We start from the raw sequence: 18,835 nt of genomic DNA, 5'->3' as shown, positions 1-18,835 counted from the left end.
TCAGGCTTCTGGTCAGGTAGCTAAGCAGGAATCCTATAAGCCAGAAGGGCAGGGCAAGACCAAAGGCAGAAGGAGTTCGTTGCAAGCAAGATTTCCAGGGAAACTGATCTCACCCAGCAGGGCCAGTGTAGTGTACTGGTTCAGAGCTGTTGACTCGTAATCTGGTGAACCGGGTTCACATCTCCGCTCTTCCCCATGCAGCTGCTGGGTGACCTTGGGCCAGTCACACTTCTTTGAAGTCTCTCAGCCCCACTCACCTCACAGAGTGTTTGTTGTGGGGGAGGAAGGGAAAGGAGAATGTGAGCCGCTTTGAGACTCCTTCGGGTAGTGATAAAGAGGGATATCTAATCCAAACTCAAATCCAAAAAGTGTCCTGACTAGTGTTCAGTGTCCCAAGTGTTCAAACCACGCAAGTGCGGAATACGTGTGTGAGAGAGCTAGAACCTTGACTTTTGATTTCAAGCAAACATGATGATTCCCAGGATCCCAAATTGCGCCTCCAGGTGCATGCAGAAAGATGCCGTGAGCTTGCAGAAAGACGAATGGCAGTGAGGGGCCAGAACTGAGATCTACAGGTCCTGACACATGACAGCCAGAACTGGAGCCCCCTAGGCCTCTAGGGAGAACAGTGGAACAGCATGATAGGAGGCAGAGAAGACCCCCGACAAGACCCCTTTCTCTGGAGCTGCAGCCCACGGCTGCCTTTCCTGGGGCTGCTGTCGGTTTCCGCTCCTGGTGGCCCGTAATGGATCACTCCCCGCCTGCTTCAGGTTTGGCTGCATCCTGTCAGCTAACAGGGAGCTCATCTGCTGCATTTTATGGCCAGTGAGTCGCGAGACGGAACCATTGTGTTTGTGAACGAGTTGACAAGTGGAATTGAGGGGCCGTGAAGCATACAAGCCCACTGTCACCAGAGATTTGTGCTAACCGCCGCCCTGCCCAAGCGTCCAGGAAATGCTTGGGGGATTCCGTCATTCCGCCGGCTGGATTACCTCTGGCGGTCCCTTTCTCCGCCACGGCCATGAGAGCTGGTTCCTAGATAATAGGCCCTGACCCAGGGGGGCAAGGCGCAGACACCCGGAGCGTCAGCCTCGGGGAAAATGGGGCTTCCTCCCCACCTTCAGGCTGAGCAACAGAGGCGAAACAGAGGCAGCATGGCTTGTGTTCCATCAGCAACCACCTTTTCCCCCGAGTGAGAGGTCCCGGCCTCGGCCTCAAAGGCCCAGTATGCCTGAAGGAGCGTCTCCACCCCCATCGTTCAGCCCAGACTCTGAGGTTCAGCGCTGAGGGCCTTCTGGCGGTTCCCTCACTATGAGAAGCAAAGCTACAGGGAACCAGGCAGAGGGCCTTCTCGGTGGTGGCGCCTGCCCTGTGGAACGCCCTCCCGCCAGATGTCAAGGAGAATAACAACTACCAGACTTTTAGAAGACATCTGAAGGCAGCCTTGTTTAGGGAAGCTTTTAATGTTTGACGGACTATTGTATTTTAATATTTTGTTGGAAGCTGCCCAGAGTGGCTGAGGAAACCCAGCCAGTTGGGCGGGGTACAAATAATAAATTATTATTATATTATTATAAAACGGTGCATGGGAGTGGGAAAGGTTAAACTATCTTTCCCCAACTGGATCAGGCCAGGGGCCCATCCAGTCCAGCCTCCTGTTCTCACAGTAGCCAACCAGATACCTGTGGGAAACCTGCAAGAAAAATCTGAACACAAGAGTCCTCTCCCCTCCGGTGGTTTTCCAGCAACTTGCGTTCCTTCTCGTCCTCCTCTGTGTCCTGCTATGACCTCCAAGAATAACCTAGAATGCCCTCTGAGGTGTTTTAAGTGATGCATCATCTCTGAGCAACAACATCTCGTAGGGAGACATTCTTGATGGCTGTTTGCACACATGCAAGCACTCTCCCCCCCCTTCACCCCGAGTTTAATCAAGGCCTAAATGTGAGTATCTTCCAGAGGCAACGTGAAATATTTGGGCATGCATTTACCAGCTAGGGATAAGTCGTTTTAGTAGCATTCCTAAGAAGCGCGTTTATCAGCTCTTTGGGCAATCGTTTTTTAGCTTTGAATTCACCACCGTAAAGCCATCTCCTTCACCCCAGCCTGTGTGCAAATGGTGAACCGTTGCCTAATTAAATAGACCAAATGAGGGATTTTTCAGTCACCCGGAGGCAAGCTAAACAAGCAAGATTTAAAGAAAAACTCTCCAGAGATGCTCATTCTGCATAGAGCGTGATACAAATAAAACGAGAGCAATGCACAGTTTAGGTTTCTGAACTGTGAGGGATGTTTGGATTGTGGACTTGGGCAGCTCAGGATTTGACCTTCCAGTCTGCTTTGGAGCGGGGGCTGGATTTGGGCTCTTCCAGTGAGGTGCTTCTCTTTCCGTTTTCAAATGTCCCTCAGACCTGGGCAGTTGCTGTATCTCTTTGGTGAGTCCTGGTAAGCATTCCCCACGAGAAGAGCTCCAGTTGATGTCTCTAAAGCAGCCTTCCCTCACCCGGCACCCTCCAGACATTTTGGAAAATGAAAACAGCATCCGGTCTTCACAGATGCCTCTTTTGGGAAATCTGCAAACAGGAATCGAGCAAAAGCCTCCTGTGGTTTCCAGCGACTGGTGTTCTGAAACAATTTTTTGTTCCTTAATGATTTTTTTAAAAAATGCAGATTACTTTTTTACAAAAGACATCCAAGTTTGTAGGAGCTGTGTGAAGAAGGCCCTCCTTCTTTCTGTCCTGACTCCCAACATTCACTTCCTAGGATGTCCGCAGGATCTAGTGTTCTGGGAGAGGCAGGAAAACCTTTCTCTTTCCACTATCTCCATGTGATGTCCAATTTTCTAAGCTTCTATCATGTTTCCTCTTGCTCGCCTTGTCCCTGAGCTAAAAAGTCCCAAATATTTTTGTTGTTATTGTTGCATCATGTATTTTATGTTTCTATACAGTGGTACCTCTGGATGCGAACTGGATCCGTTCCGGAGCCCCGTTTGCATCCTGAAGCGAATGCAGCCCATGTCTGCGCGTCTGCGCATGCGCATGATTCGCCTATTCCACGCATGCACGTGACTTCATTTTGAGCGCATGTGTGAGCAGCAAGACCCGGAAGTTATGCGCCCCGTTACTTCCAGGTCGCTGTGGAGCACAACCCGAAAATGCTCAACCTGAAGCTACTTCAAACCAAGGTATGACTGTACCGTCAACCACCCCTTGATCTTCCAAGGAAGATTGGTATATAAATTTAATAAATAATAGTAACCTATTGGTGGCGCTGCGGGTTAAACCACAGAGCCTAGGACTTGCCGATCAGAAGGTTGGCGGTTCAAATCCCCATGACGGGGTGAGCTCCCGTTGCTCGGTCCCTGCTCCTGCCAACCTAGCAGTTTGAAAGCATGTCAAAGTGCAAGTAGATAAATAGGTACTGCTCCGGCGGGAAGGTAAATGGCGTTTCCGTGCTCTGCTCTGGGTCGCCAGAAGCGGCTTAGTCATGCTGGCCACGTGACCCGGAAGCTGAACGCCGGCTCCCTAGGCCAATAAAGTGAGATGAGTGCCGCAGCCCCTGAGCTGGTCACGACTGGACCTAATGGTCAGGGGTCCCTTTACCTTTATACATAGGGAAGAATCCCCTGAATCATTTTGGTTGCTCTTTTCCAAACTTTTTCCAACTCTACAATATCCTTGCCGAGGTGAGGCAACTGCCCAGGGTTTTTACATCAACTCACACTGTGAGCCAGTGTGGTATAGTGGTTAAGAGCGGTAGTCTCGTAATCTGGGGAACCGGGTTCGCGTCTCCGCTCCTCCACATGCAGCTGCTGGGTGACCTTGGGCCAGTCACACTTCTCTGAAGTCTCTCAGCCCCACTCACCTCACAGAGTGTTTGTTGTGGGGCAGGAAGGGAAAGGAGAATGTTAGCCGCTTTGAGACTCCTTCAGGTAGTGATAAAGCAGGATATCAAATCCAAACTCTTCTTCTTTTTCTTCTGAGGGGTTGCCACACTGGGGAAACCTGCCCTATGAAGAGCTGTTTTTTGAAGAACAAAAGCCAGCCATTTCGGCAGAGCGCTGCAGCTTGGTTTCCACTTTTTGGACCCAACAGCACTTTCATTCTTAAGCCCGGCTTGTCCGCCTGCCGCTCAGGCCCGGGAAAAATGTGTGTTGGTTTTCATGAAAAGCACAAGAGCATCTTGGAAGCACGAATTCTCTCGCTGGCGTGACAAGCTCAGCAGAAGCGACTTGGGTTTCCGCCGCAGCGACTGGCTCCCGCTCTCCTTCCCAGCCTCGCAGTCTCCTTTGCTCGAAGCTGTTCAATCATCATAATGAAAAAGGGGCTTCTTAGCGGAGCTTTCACTAACTAGAAATTATATACCTGGTTCCCGGAAGATAGATTGTGCCGCTCCCGAGATACGGAGGGTGGCAGGAACAAGTGAGTGACTGCGTCGTCTGCCACCAAGATGGATCGCACAATTTGAACGATCTACCAGGAACTTTAACCGAGGGGCTTGCGGGCGGGTGGGCAGGCGGGGGCTTTTCCGTAGTTTCTGCAGGGACGCTGCCTTCCGAGAGGTAGGCCAGAGGTACAGTCCTTTCCTCTTGCTCAGCTCGATGCAGGATATTTATTGGGCCACCCAAGAACGACCCCCCCCCCATATCTGCAAAACTCTTTGATAAATGGCAGCAAACCTCGAAGCCTGTTCATTGAAGCGGCACCAGGCTTCTGCTTTCTGGATATTCCTTCATTTGCTGTCCTCGTGTTTTATAATGGATGGTGTTGCATTTCAAAATGATTACTCATTCAGATTAGTCTTCCTCTTTTTGCATATCCTGTATTGATTCTGAGACCATTAATACTCGGTGGGTCTCTTTGCTGAAATTGGGAGATTTCCCTGGCCCTCCTCCCATTCTCCAAAGAGACGCTGCATTTAAAACCCCACTGGGGGCTTGACCAAGTCGCTGCCTTGGGCCCCGTTCCTCATCTGCAACAAACAGAAAGATGCTGGCCCACATTGCAGGGTTATCGTGGGGACAGAGCGCTGCACCGGGTTCAATACGCTGCAGTTACATCAAAGTCATTCCAACCCCATCTGCTTCTTTAGTCCTGGCGTTGAGAGAGAGAGAAGAACCTTTCTCTGTCCATTTCTCCAAGCCACAAATAGTTTTATAAACTCCTATTATGTCGCCTCTTATTCACCTTTTCTCTAAGCTAAAAGGTTCCCCAATGCTGTATCTTTTCCTCCTAGGGGTGTCTCTCATCTCCTTGATCTTTTCGGTGGCCCTTTTCTGAACCTTTTCCAACTCTGCAGTATCCTTTTTGAGGCAAGGTGACCAGAACGTTTAAAGGCCTCTGCTTAAAGGGTCCTTCTGCCTTTCTGCAGGAAGGTAGGTCCAGAACGGTGGGCCCACCACCAAGAAGACTCTGCTATCCCTGTGCTCGCCAACCTAATTGAAGACCCTTGCGGGACTCTGCTTGATCTTAATTAGGGCCGCCATATTTCAAAAAGTGAAAAATCTGGACACAAAAGTTGTTGCTTTTTTTAGTTGTTGAGATTTTTTTGCATATCTTTAATGCAGATTCCGTGAAATTCACTAAAATAAACACTTCCGATTTCTACCTAGACACTGCTTCCAACTACAGTCATACCTCAGGTTACAGCCGCTTCAGGTTGCGTTCTTTTCGGGTTACGGACCACTGAAACCCGGAATGGGTTACTTCCGGATTTTGGCAGCCGCGCATGCACAGAAACGCCAAATCGCAACCCGTGCGTGCGCAGACATGCCGCTGCAGGTTGCGAACATGCATCCCGCACAGATCACGTTCACAACCCGAGCGTCCACCGTACACAATTCCAGCTATGTCCAGGAAATTCCAGGCATATGGGAACACCTAAAATAGCTACGCCAGACTCTCTAGGCCAGGGGAAGCCTTAAGGACTGCGTCTCCCCATATGAACCTACCCGGACTCTGTGGTCATCATCCCAGGCCCTTCTTCATATGCCTCCTCCTCGAGAGGTCCAGAGGGTGGCAACACGAGAACGGGGCCTTTTCTGCAGTGGCTCCCCATCTGTGGAATGCTCTCCCCAGGGAAGTTTGCCTGGCGCCTTCACTATACCAGACCCTCCAAGTGCCCCTATTTTCCAGGGACAGTCCTGGATTTACAGAAGCTGCCCCAGTTTCTGATTTGATATCGGATTGCTCCATTTTTCATTCGGACATCCCTATTTTCATCCGAGAAATGATGGAGAGCATGGAGTTGTCCAAGCCCGAGCCATCTGAAAGCAGCCCTGTATAGGAAAGGTTTTTAATGTTTTATTATGTTTTTATATATGTTGGAAGCCGCTCAGAGTGGCTGGGGCAACCCAGTCAGATGGGCAGGATATGAATAGTAAAACTATTGTTATGGAATAGGATGTCCCTGTTTTCATTGGAGAAATGTTGGAGGGTATGTCATAGGCAGAGACATCACCTTGCCAACAAAGGTCCATATAGTTCAAGCTATGGTTTTCCCAGTAGTGATATATGGAATTGAGAGCTGGACCATAAAGAAGGCTGATCGCTGAAGAATTGATGCTTTTGAATTCTGGTGCTGGAGGACTCTTGAGAATCCCATGGACTGCAAGAAGATCAAACCGATCCATTCTGAAGGAAATCAGCCCTGAGTGCTCACTGGAAGGACAGATCCTGAAGCTGAGACTCCAATACTTTGGCCACCTCATGAGAAGAGAAGACTCCCTAGAAAAGACCCTGGTGTTCGGAAAGATGGAGGTCACAAGGAGAAGGGGACGACGGAGGACAAGATGGTTGGACAGTGTTCTGGAAGTCACCAGCATGAGTGTGACCAAACTGCGGGAGGCAGTGGAAGACAGAAGTGCCTGGCATGCTCTGGTCCAGGGGGTCACGAAGAGTCGGACACGACTAAACGACTAAACAACAACATGTCATAGGCACCTTTAGGCACCAGGCAAAAATGTTCCTCTTTGACCACCAGGCCTTTGGCTGAGTAACATCCTATCTTTTTTTTCATTCAGAGCCAGTTTTGTTGACTTTTACGCCATTGTTTCACACTGCGTCTTTAAATGTGGCACTTAGGGGACATTTTATCAGAGCCGCTCAAGAGGCCTCCATTCCTTTTACGGTCTCAAGATGCAAGTCTGAGTCGGGGTTATTGTGAAGGCAGGAATGGCCTGGGTTTTCTGTTTCCTTAAGTTCTTATTAGGGACCTCAGAAATTTAACGGATCCTCGCTCTCTCCCCCGTACCAACGTGTGCCTGCGAGCGTGCAAGAGTGTGTGTATTGTGCACGCAAACATGCAAGTGTGACAAGGGTTGGGGAAAGCAGCCCTGATCCAAAGGGGGGTGGCTCAAGAGGGCAGAAGCGGAACCAAATTAATCTAAATCTGGTTAAAATTCCGGGCGCCCGCCCTCCTCGTCTCGCGCACGCGTTGCTTCCTTTTAGTACGTTTTTAAAATTCTCCCCTCTCTGTTTGCAATTCGTAATTAAGTTCAGCCAGAACACAGATGAGAGTTTTTAGCTGTTTAATGTTCCGCCAGGGCCTCTCGTCGTTTGTGGGGTGGGGGGGGAGAGAGAGAGACTCTGGGGCGGGAAGTGACAGACGATTTTACAGTGTGCCTGTAAGAATTTCATAGCGCCTCGTAAATAAATAAATAAATAACACCACCACGCGCTCTCCCCCCCCCCCCACTCCACGCCTGGATTTACGAGGAGCGCTGTCCTTCCGGGGAAGGAAGAAACAATGCGATTAAAGAGCCCTCTGCCACCAGCCCCCCAGGGGGGAAAGTGGGGCTGACATGAATGGCAACTAACTCCCTCTCGGCCGCCTTCGCTTGCATCCCGTGGCGGCAACCTCCCTCCCTCGCTCTTGAGCTTGTCTTCTTTTATCTGCACCGTCTTCGAGCATAAACGAAAAGCTGCCAATATTATGGCTCAGGAAATATCGCCGGTCTTGTCTTGCAGCTGTAAATCTCCCCCTCTTTTTTTAATTTATTTATCTAAGGGCCCTCCCTGATGCAGGGGCAGTTGCGGGAGCGACCATGTTGCATATTCATCGTGCTATGGAAGTCTGATCTGTAATGTTAGCCTCTGGAGGTACACTGTTAATAGAGGTGGTCCAAAACGGAGAGCGCATCTCCGCGTGCTACTTCTGGGGCAACCTCCATCCTTTCCCCTTTCTGGCCAGTCCCTGCCTGCTCCCTGCACCCATTTCTCTTCTCCCCACTGAAAACTTACTCTTCTCCCCAGCAAGGCGAGTGTCACAGATGCAGTTTTCCCCCTTAGTCAATGTTGCTTCTTAACTTCTTTTCTCCTCTGGCACTGGAAACACGAACTTTGCAGCCCGTAGGATCCTCTGCATTCTCAGATTCACTATACAGTGGTACCTCGGGTTAAGTACTTAATTCGTTCCGGAGGTCCGTTCTTAACCTGAAACTGTTCTTAACCTGAAGCACCACTTTAGCTAATGGGGCCTCCCGCTGCCGCCGTGCCGCTGGAGCATGATTTCTGTTCTCATCCTGAAGCAAAGTTCTTAACCCGAGGTACTATTTCTGGGTTATCAGAGTCTGTAACCTGAAGCGTCTGTAACCCAAGGTACCACTGTATTGAAAGCAAAGTCATGTATTGCCACCGTGATACCATCATGAGCTTCTGCTGCTGCTTCTTTGGCGATTCCTCGTAGCCGAGACCATGAACACGGTCTTAACAGTGAGTCCATAAGTGACTGTGGAGGCCAATTCTGGATCCACGCGCCCTTCCACAGTGGGGACATAGGTTTCCGGGAGGGAGTTGATCATGGTGAGGGCATAGCTGCCAACGTTTCCCGTTTTTTAAGGGAAATTCCCTTATTCCGAATAGGATTCCGCGCAAGAAAAGGGAAAAGTTGACAGCTAGGGGTGAGGGTTTGCCAAGCGTGCCTTCCTCTTAGCACATTTCTCCCCTGCGCCCTGAGTTCGAGTGTCTTCAAAGCCCACGACACCTTCGGTAAAGGCTGTTCTCCAATTGGAGCGCTCGCAGGCCAGTGTTTCCCAGTTGTCTGTGTTTATACGACATCTTTTTAGATCTGCCTGCTGGATCAGGGCCATTGGCCCATCTAGTCCACCATCCTGTTCTCACAGTAGAGAACAACAACTACCAGACTTTTAGAAGACATCTGAAGGCAGCCCTCTTTAGGGAAGCTTTTAATGTTTGATGTTATACAGTATTTTAATATTTTTTTGGAAGCCGCCCAGAGTGGCTGGGGAAGCCCAGCCAGATGGGCGGGGTATAAATAATAAATAAATTATTATTATTATTATTACCGGAAGCCTGCAAGCCCTCTCCCCTCCTTTTTCTAGCAAATTGTATTCAGATGCTTTGCTACCTCTGACCGCAGAGGCAGAGCACATCCATCGTGGCCGATAGCCATCAATCCTCCATGAATTTGTCTAAACCCCTTTCATAGCCATCCAAGTTGGTGGCCTTTGCTGCCTCCTGTGGGAGGGAGTTCCAAAGATTAACTATGCACTACGCAAATAAGTCCTTTTTTCATCTGAATCTTCCAACATTCAGCTTCGCTGGATGCCCACAAGTCCTAGTGTTACGAGAGAGGGAGCAAAAGTTTTCTCCCCTCTTCCTCCATGCTATGCATCATTTTATAGCCAAGTTTCTCAGACTTGGTTCCCGAATGTTGTCGGACTACAACTCCCATCATCCCTGTGGCAATCACACAGGGTCCCCGGACGTTTGACGGTCTATTGATCCCTGTGCCACCACTGTGATCGCTTCCCCGCTGCCACCAACCCGTTTCTCTCGGCTACACACTAGTCCAGACAGTTGTTAACATTAAACCAAATAAACAAGTTTATTTTATAAGCATGAACAAGTTTATGGTTTCAGATAATTTTTCTTGTCAGTTTCTTAATCCTAGTTTCTTTACCGGCCTAATAACTTCTGATTATCCCAACTGTCTATCTGACTCCTCCTAACAGATTCTCTCACTCTCTCACATCAAACTATCCCAACCCACAGACTTATCCTCCCTCTCTCTTCTCTAACACCCGACTGACTCCTTAACAACACTAACTCTAACTCCAACTCCTCCCCTTGGGTTCCCACTTGCCAATCACTTCACACTCATTTAACCCTTTCCTCATCACCCAGCATGATGTTGCCTAGGAGCGCAAACGCCACAATCCTGACCACTGGTCCTGTCTAGCTAGGGATGATGGGAGTGGTAGTCCGACAACAGCCGGGGACCCAAGATTGAGAAACACCATACCATGACACCTCGTCGTTGCCTTTTCTGCGAACTAAAGATCATCCTGAATGCATGGGAGAAAGGGTGGCTGGAGGGGGCCCAGTGCAACAGTGATCCTTTGCTTAAAGCCTTTGAAGACTATCTAGAACAGGCTTCCTCAACCTCGGCCCTCCAGATGTTTTGAGACTACAATTCCCAGCATCCTTGACCACTGGTCCTGCTAGCTAGGGATCATGGGAGTTGCAGGCCCAAAACAGCTGGAGGACTGAGGTTGAGGAAGCCCGATCTAGAAGGATGCCTGCTCTCCTCTTGACCTTGACGGATCTGCTGCTTCCTCGGTGCCTCTCGTGCCCCCACACGGGTGGGCACCCAGAGGTCTGCTCCCCTGCTGCTGACTCCTTTTCCGCGGCATTAGCCGGCGTCGCAGGTGACTAATGGCCAAGTCGGGGGCGACTGCCAGGCCTCCCTCTGATATATGGTTGTTATATTAAGGGTGGAAAGGTGCTAAATGAGCCCTCTTTATTTTACATAAATTAGCTCAAAAAGCCATGCATCAATGCCACCGCCACTTACAGCCCTGCCCAAAGTTTGTCTAACCAAGTTTTAAAAGGCGGGGAGGAGACTTGGCCACGTTCCTCATGCATCTTCGGTGGCGCTGCTGCAGGAGGGACCCACGGTTTCCCAGCGGGGGGAGCCCAGCGGGGTCCACGTGAAGAATCTCCGGCACGAAAGGCCTTTCCCAATATAAAGCCCAGATCCTTCTTGGAACCAGGCCCTCAAAAGGAGCATCATTCCAGCAGGGGCCGTGACACCCGGGTTAAGTTCAGTGCTGGGGGGGGGGGACGCACTGGAGATGGGTGTCCCTTGTTCTTTTCCAGGCAGCGGGGCCAGTTTGGAAACCTGAAGCCTTGTGACTTGGCAGGCAACGTAATGTAAAACCTGTCCCGGCTTCTCAGGCCTTAGAGACATCCACCAGCCCCTGATCTGAGCCGCTACAGGGGGCTAAGCTGGGCACTCGCCCCCTCCTCAGATCGAACCCCTTCCTCATTTATGATTTGCACACCATCTGGGCACCCCAGCTTCTGGTGCCTGTCAAAGAGAGAGAGAGAGAGATCACGTGAAACAGTGATCTGAAGGAAGGTTGCAGCGTTTGTGCCTTTTGCGTTTAGAGAAAAGGCAACGTGATAGAAGTTTGCAAAACCGGACGGAGAAAGATTTTTCTTCCTCGCTCCTAATACTAGAACTCGTGGACGTGGAAGGAAGCTGAATGTTGGAAAGTTCAGGACAGATAAAATTATTATTATTATTATTATTATTATTATTATTATTATTATTATTATTATATTTATATCCTGCCCTCCCTAGCCGAAGCTGGGCTCAGAGCAGCTAACAGCAATAAAAGTAACACAGCGTTCTAAAATCAGTATTCTAAAATCTATTCAAAATCAAATGGCAACCATTGGGCTAGAGTTCTGTGCAGATTACCAAAAGAGGGGGTCAGGCTGTGTCTTGGCCAAAGGCCTGGTGGAACAGCTCTGTCTTGCAGGCCCTGCGGAAAGACGTCAAGTCCCACAGGGCCCTAGTCTCTTGTGACAGAGAGTTCCACCAGATTGGGGCCATGGCCGAAAATGCCCCGGCTCTGGTTGAGGCCAGTGTAACCTCCCTGTGGCCCGGGACCTCCAAAATGTTTTGGTTTGAAGACCGTGGGACATACCAGGAGAGGCGGTCCCGTAGGTACAAGGGTCCTAGGGCTTTAAAGGTTAAAACCAGCACCTTAAACCTGATCCTGTACTCCAGCGGGAGCCAGTGCAGCTGGTATAGCACCGGGTGAATGTGTCCTTTTTCACGCAGGACATTGTTCAGCTGTGGAACTCCCTCCCACAGGAAGCAGGGATGGCCCCCAATCTAGATGGACAGATTTATGGAGAAGAGGGCTTTCAATGGTCACTAGCCAGGATGGCTCCACAGTTGGAGGCAAAAACGAGATGGGCTATTGGCTTCATCCAACAGGGCTCTTCTTATATCAGGAAAAGAGAGGGCATGTGCCGAACACACAGAAACAAGTGGAAATTTGCACCCCTAACAATTTTGCACCCGGGGCAAGCGCCCCTGGAGCCCTCTCTCCCCCCACGCCACTGGATTCTGTCTCTAAACCAGGAATGGGGACCTGTGGGTCTCCTGGTGTCACTAGACAACATCTCCCATAATGCCCGGCGGTTGGCCGTGCTGGCTGGGGGCTGATGGGGGGGGGGACTGAAGTCCAACGGGATCTGCAAAGCCACGGCTGTCCCCTCCCTGCTCTAAATGCACCTTCAGAAGCAAGTGAGAACCACAGAATATCGTTTCTGACCCTTCTGGGCAACTGACGTCTGAAAGGATAGGCATGTGTTCATTTTATGAAAGAGAGAGATCGTGTGAAACATTGATCTGAAGAACAGCATTTGTGACTTTTTCGTTCAGTATATCTGAAGGATCGTCTCCACCCCCATCGTTCTGCCCGGACACTGAGGTCCAGCTCCGAGGGCCTTCTGGCGGTTCCCTCACTGCGAGAAGCCAAGTTACAGGGAACCAGGCAGAGGGCCTTCTCGGTGGTGGCACCCGCCCTGTGGAACGCCCTCCCACCAAATCTCAAAGAGTTTTCTCAACATATCTGGTAACTGAGAAATTAAAGGTTTTTTAAAAAGGTTTTGAATAAATTCTGAAGGTTTTTCCCTGTCCCCTTCAGTTCATCAAATGCACAGAGCACATTTTAAAATTCTAGGTGTGAGAAGTTTTGCCCGGAGTCAGTATTTTCAGCGGGATTCTTAAATGTATTGTTTACTTCTGTTCCTACATTCTTATCCTGCTGTTTCTCCAATGAACTCAGGGCAATGTGTTTCCCTCCGTCCCCATTTTAGCCTCCCAGGAGCCCTGGGAGGTAGGTCAGGCAGAGGGAGAAAGAGAAAGAGGCTGCAGGCTGCTGAATGGGTTTCACAACTAAGCCGGGATTCGAACCCAAGTCTGGCCCTCTGCCCACAAAGTCGCTTCCCTGAGCAGCCCCTCCGTCAGCCGGAAAGTTTCCCCGCCTCTCCTGGCTTGTTAAGACCCGCCATCCTCTTCCCCGGGACGCTGCTTCTTCCGTTTCTGGCGTTCTGCATTTTGTCATCCTGAGCAGCTTGACCTTGTCAGCAAACCTGAGCCCTTCGCGCATCCATCCTGCTAATTCACCCTGCCGTTTAATGTGTGTGGAGCCAGGAGCGTTGGAGTCTTGGAAAGTGAATCGCTCCTTCTCTGCAGGGCTTAAGGTGCTCTGATTTCCGGTGACAAGAATCGCAGAATTGCAGCGTTGGGACCCCAAGGGTCATCTAGTCCAACCCCCTTACATGCAGGAACCTTTTGCCCAACATGGGACGCGAACCCACGACCCTGAGAGTAAGAGTCTTATGCTCTACCCACTGAGCTCTCCTGCCAGTGTAAACAACGTTGAGCTGGATGGGGTTCCCCGCATGGAGTTCCCCGTTCACTATAGCTCTGGGGAAGGGTAATGGCAATGACAGTGGGCGCCAGGTTTCCTTTCTGAATTTTAAAAAAATAAGCCCCCTTTTATTAGAACCTAAGACCCTTCCTCTCCTTTTCTCCCAAACGCTGCACCCTTTCCTCCGAGGGCAGTCGACCCATCTGCCCTGATCCCTCTGGTTGCCCTTCTCCCAATCTTTTCCAGCGGTAAAGGTAAAGGGACCCCTGACCATCAGGTCCAGTCGTGGCCGACTCTGGGGTTGCGGCGCTCATCTCACTTTATTGGCCGAGGGAGCCAGCGTACAGCTTCCGGGTCATGTGGCCAGCATGACTAAGCCGCTTCTGGCGAACCAGAGCAGCGCACGGAAACGCTGTTTACCTTCCCGCTGGAGTGGTACCTATTTATCTACTTGCACTTTGACGTGCTTTTGAACTGCTAGGTGGGCAGGAGCTCACCCCATCGTGGGGATTCAAACCGCCAACCTTCTGATTGGCAAGTCCTAGGCTCTGCGGTTTAACCCACAGCGCCACCTGCGTCCCAGCGTTTCCAGCAGTACAATGTCCTTTTTTGAGGTTAGGCAGCCAGAACTGTCCCTGGGACACCCTCACTTTCCCAAGAGCTTTGCAGATGCATCAGCGCACCTGCCTCGCTGTGGACTAGCAGCCCAGTGGGCTTGGCAGCTGTGGCAAAGGGTGTGTGTGTGTGTGTGTGTGTGTGTGTGTGTGTGTGTGTGTCAGGATTTGACAAATGAAAACTGGGCCTTGTGCGGAATGGATGGCAAGCAGGTGAGGTGCAACATCAGGGCAATCATTGCTCAGGTCAGGCAGCATTTTCAGGATGAGAAAGATCAAGCGATCCGCTCTGTTTCCCAAATGCCAAAAGGTGTGTGTGTCCTTCTCGCTTTTGGTTTATTTATGAAAATATTTCCATGCCGCTGTTTCATAAATATATATATCCAAGGGGTTTGCAGCACTAAAAACTTTAAAACATACAATAAAACAATTAAAAAGTTTAAAAACCAATATCACTTACTCATGTGGAAGGATGCATTCTTAATAGGCCTGGAGGAATCAAAAGGTTTTCAGTTTAAAAGTTGGCTCAGAGGGTGCCTGCTGAATCTCCAGTGGCAGAGAGTTCCACGGGACAGGGCCAATGACATTGAAGGCTCAGTTTCTCATTGTTGTCAAATGAGACTCCCCAACTAAAAAAAAATGACCAGCGATCCTCCTGCGGATGATATCAACGATTGACGCCGGGTTGTAAGAGTTCAGGCCTCTTTTCCTTTTGATAACAAACAACTCTCTCTTTTCTTTGTTTTTCTCCCAGGGAAGCCTTTGCAGATCAAGCCCAGGTTGTGAGGACGGCAACACCTTTGAGCAGAGCCCTGCGCAGCGGATAATGCCTCGGCCACACACGCCTCAGGGATTCGAAGCCACCCTGGCGACTAACTCAGGAAGACACAGCACCGAGACAGACAGGCAAAGGCTCGGCTGGATTTGTCCAGAGGGACTGCCCGCTTGTTTTATGTGAGAAGTGGGGTTTGCGAGATGAAGGCTACCCCAGTCTCCCACACAGCCCAGGAGCGCAGCTTTGTGGTTTTATTTTTTTTTCCAATAAAGGAGCTTTTCCCTTTCAGCCTTTCACCAACTCCTAATTCAGCTCCCTTGGCCTGCACTGCAGGGGGAGCGTCATCCAGAAACGTCGGCCTGGGTCTCATGCTCAGCGTGGCTGTGCTGGCTTCACCTGGAAGCAGGGAGAGAGACCAGGTAGAAACCTAAGATATAGATCTGCACCCCAGTCCCTATGAAACTTTGCCACCTCAAGCTTGGACCACGTGGCCAGTTGGTTTTCCCAAGGGTGCCAAAATGCAGAGCTAAGGGAGATGGTTGCTGATAGATGGCTCTGGTGTTTCAAAGCCAATTTGGGGATTGTTGGTTGAGGGGCTTAAATCTCATGCCTGACTTTGTCCCGAGAGAGGTGAAGTTCCTGCAGACTTTGGAGACACGAGGGCAGAGGACAGTTTCTCTTTTTCTTTCCTGAGCAGAATTTTCTTTGAGGGGAAAGAACCCAGATTCTTTGCAAAGTCATTTCTTTGATAGTCAAGGCCAGATTTGGGTCTCAAAGCGATTTGTAAAACCAGCTTGCCTGGGTGCTTTTATTATGCAAAAAACAACAACCACACAAGCAAAACATTTATATTTGTAGAGGCGTGTTGTGAAGTTCTATACAGGTCTTTGTTGTGAAAGGAGAGTCTTGTGTTTTCTCTGGGCGTGGGGGGAAATCACAGGGTTTTTGGGGTCCTTTCTCCAGACCAATATACTCAACCGATTTCCCTTTTTGGGTGGAAATTCTGGGGAAAGATCTCATGCAGAAAGAGAGCCGTTGCAGTGCATAAACAGATTCCTCCCTTCCTCTCCTAGCCCAGCTTTGTATGTGTGACCTAGTGGGACGGAGGATCGGTGCCCTACTCCCTTTTCAAACGAATCTTAAAGCCGTTGGAGTGAAGTGATACCAAGCCAGTCTTTGCCTGAAACATACAGTGGGGTCGAAGGTTCCACAATGACCCTTCTTCTCCCTGGAACTAATCTGGGTGCTGTGGCTGATGAGATCCGGGGCAATGGCTCATTGCCCATTTTTGTGGGGGGGGGGCTCCAATATTTTGAGCACCCTCTAGGCTGAAATGCATCCTGCTTCTTTCTGCTCTTCTGTAATCTGTCTGCTCCTCCATCAGGTAGTGTGAAAGGCAAGAAGCCTGTCTTGCTTCCCTTGGGAAGGGATTTTTCTTGGCAAGGAATCTCCCTGGCGGCCACCACAACCTGTGATGCATCCCAGGGAAAGCCAAACACCTTTTTCTTATGGTGAGCACAGGAGACTGGCCCCATGGCCTGGGCAGACCATGCTTGAACCTGCAATAGACTCTGCCTATCAAATGGGCCATGATGGGCTAGTCTTTGGCTGGGACAAGTGTACGTGTGCGTGTGTGTGTGTGTGTGTGTGTGTGTGTGTGAGAGAGAGAGAGAGAGAGAGAGAGAGAAGAGAAGTCTGGTCCACAAGGATTCCCAGTCTCCGGATCTTGAAATAACAAGAATCATAGAATCATAGAGTTGGAAGAGACCACAAGGGCCATCGAGTCCAACCCCCTGCCAAGCAGGAAACACCATCAGAGCACTCCTGACATATGGTTGTCAAGCCTCTGCTTAAAGGCCTCCAAAGTAGGAGACTCCACCACACTCCTTGGCAGCAAATTCCACTGTCAAACAGCTCTTACTGTCAGGAAGTTCTTCCTAATGTTTAGGTGGAATCTTCTTTCTTGTAGTTTGGATCCATTGCTCCGTGTCCGCTTCTCTGGAGCAGCAGAAAACAACCTTTCTCCCTCCTCTATGTGACATCCTTTTCTATATTTGAACATGGCTATCATATCACCCCTTAACCTCCTCTTCTCCAGGCTAAACATGCCCAGCTCCCTTAGCCGTTCCTCATAAGGCATCGTTTCCAGGCCTCTGACCATTTTGGTTGCCCTCCTCTGGACACGTTCCAGTTTGTCAGTGTCCTTCTTGAACTGTGGTGCCCAGAACTGGACACAGTACTCCAGGTGTGGTCTGACCAGAGCAGAATACAGTGGCACTATTACTTCCCTTGATCTAGATGCTATACTCCTATTGATGCAGCCCAGAATTGCATTGGCTTTTTTAGCTGCCGCGTCACACTGTTGGCTCATGTCAAGTTTGTGGTCAACCAAGACTCCTAGATCCTTTTCACATGTACTGCTCTCAAGCCAGGTGTCACCCATCTTGTATTTGTGCCTCTCTTTTTTTTTGTTTTTTCCCCCGGGGCAATGGCTCATTGCCCATTTTTGTGGGGGGCCCCTCCAATATTTTGAGCACCCTCTAGGCCAGGGGTCTGCAACCTTTAAGACAAGAAGAGCCACTTGGACCCGTTTCTGAAGAAAAAACAACAACTGGGAGCCGCAAAACCATTGCAACATTTAAAACAAATATATCTCTGGAGCCACGATCTGACAGCGGGCGGGAAGGTGACATCGGGACGGTGCGTGACTAATGCACTCACCGCCCCCATGCGACGTCACAGCCAGTACAGCGCCCGCCACAGTGAGGAGTGTTGGGGCGCACAATGCGCCTCCTCCCCTCGCTAGTATCTGCCCCGGAGCCGCAGCAAAGATGTAAAAGAGCCACATGCGGCTCTGGAGCCGCAGGTTGCAGACCCCTGCTCTAGGCTGAAAGGCATCCTGCTTCTTTCTGCTCTTCTGTAATCTGTCTGCTCCTCCATCAGGTAGTGTGAAAGGCAATAAGCCTGTCTTGCTTCCCTTGGGAAGGGATTTTTCTTGGCAAGGAATCTCCCTGGCTGCCGCCACAACCTGGGATGCATCCCAGGGAAAGCCAAGCACCTTTTACTTATGGTGAGCACAGGAGACTGGCCCCATGGCCTGGGCAGACCATGCTTGAACCTGCAATAGACTCTGCCTATCAAATGGCCATGATGGGCTAACCTTTGGCTGGGACAAGTGTACGTGTGTGTGTGTGGAGAGAGAGAGAGAGAGAGAGAGAGAGAGAGAGAGAGAGAGAGAGAGAGAGAGAAGTCTGGTCCACAAGGATTCCCAGTCTCCGGATCTTGAAATAACAAGAGTTCGCATCTGATAGGGAGCACTTTGAGGACCTCTTAGTCTGAAAAAGTGACGTGGGGTTGCTGTATCCATCAGTGGTTTGGAGTTGGTCGCAGTCGCAGCAGAGGTCTTCTGGATTCTGTCAGTGTCATAGCGCAGGTTGCCAGCTCCTGGGGCCAAGTGGATGCAGAGTGGGAGGGAAACAGAGTACGCACACACAATCAGCTGCCTAACAGTGTCCATGTCACCCAGGAGATCACAGCCACAGAGATAAGAAAAGAAGTCCTTTTGTTGCATCTAGATAGGTCACTTCCTGGTTCACATGGAAAAGCCGTTTTCAACAGAGCCCAGCAATGAAAACACAGCTGTATTGAGGCAGCACCGGGTGTTGAAATTTTGCACCCCTAACAATTTTGCACCCGAGGCAACTGCCCCTGCGCCCCTGCTCCCCCCCCCCACGCCACTTGATTCCGTCTCTA

The 18,835-nt window shown here is 50.2% G+C and overlaps 1 protein-coding gene across 1 annotated transcript in view; it reads left to right on the top strand.

Moving 5' to 3' along the window:
- Window positions 1-15,980, top strand: part of ZC3H3 (zinc finger CCCH-type containing 3) — a 271,724-nt gene extending 255,744 nt beyond the window's left edge. Inside the window, exon 12 of the mRNA XM_083516620.1 lies at window positions 15,062-15,980. Coding sequence (XP_083372746.1) covers window positions 15,062-15,093 — 32 coding nt within the window. The 3' untranslated portion in view covers window positions 15,094-15,980. The remainder of the gene's footprint in view (window positions 1-15,061) is intronic.
- Window positions 15,981-18,835: the final 2,855 nt, after the last annotated feature.

Source organism: Podarcis liolepis, assembly GCF_965112155.1.
Source record: "Podarcis liolepis genome assembly, chromosome: 8".
Classification (NCBI taxonomy): domain Eukaryota; kingdom Metazoa; phylum Chordata; class Lepidosauria; order Squamata; family Lacertidae; genus Podarcis; species Podarcis liolepis.
The sequence above is the reverse complement of the archived record's forward strand: the minus strand, read 5'-3'. Positions and strand labels throughout refer to the sequence as shown.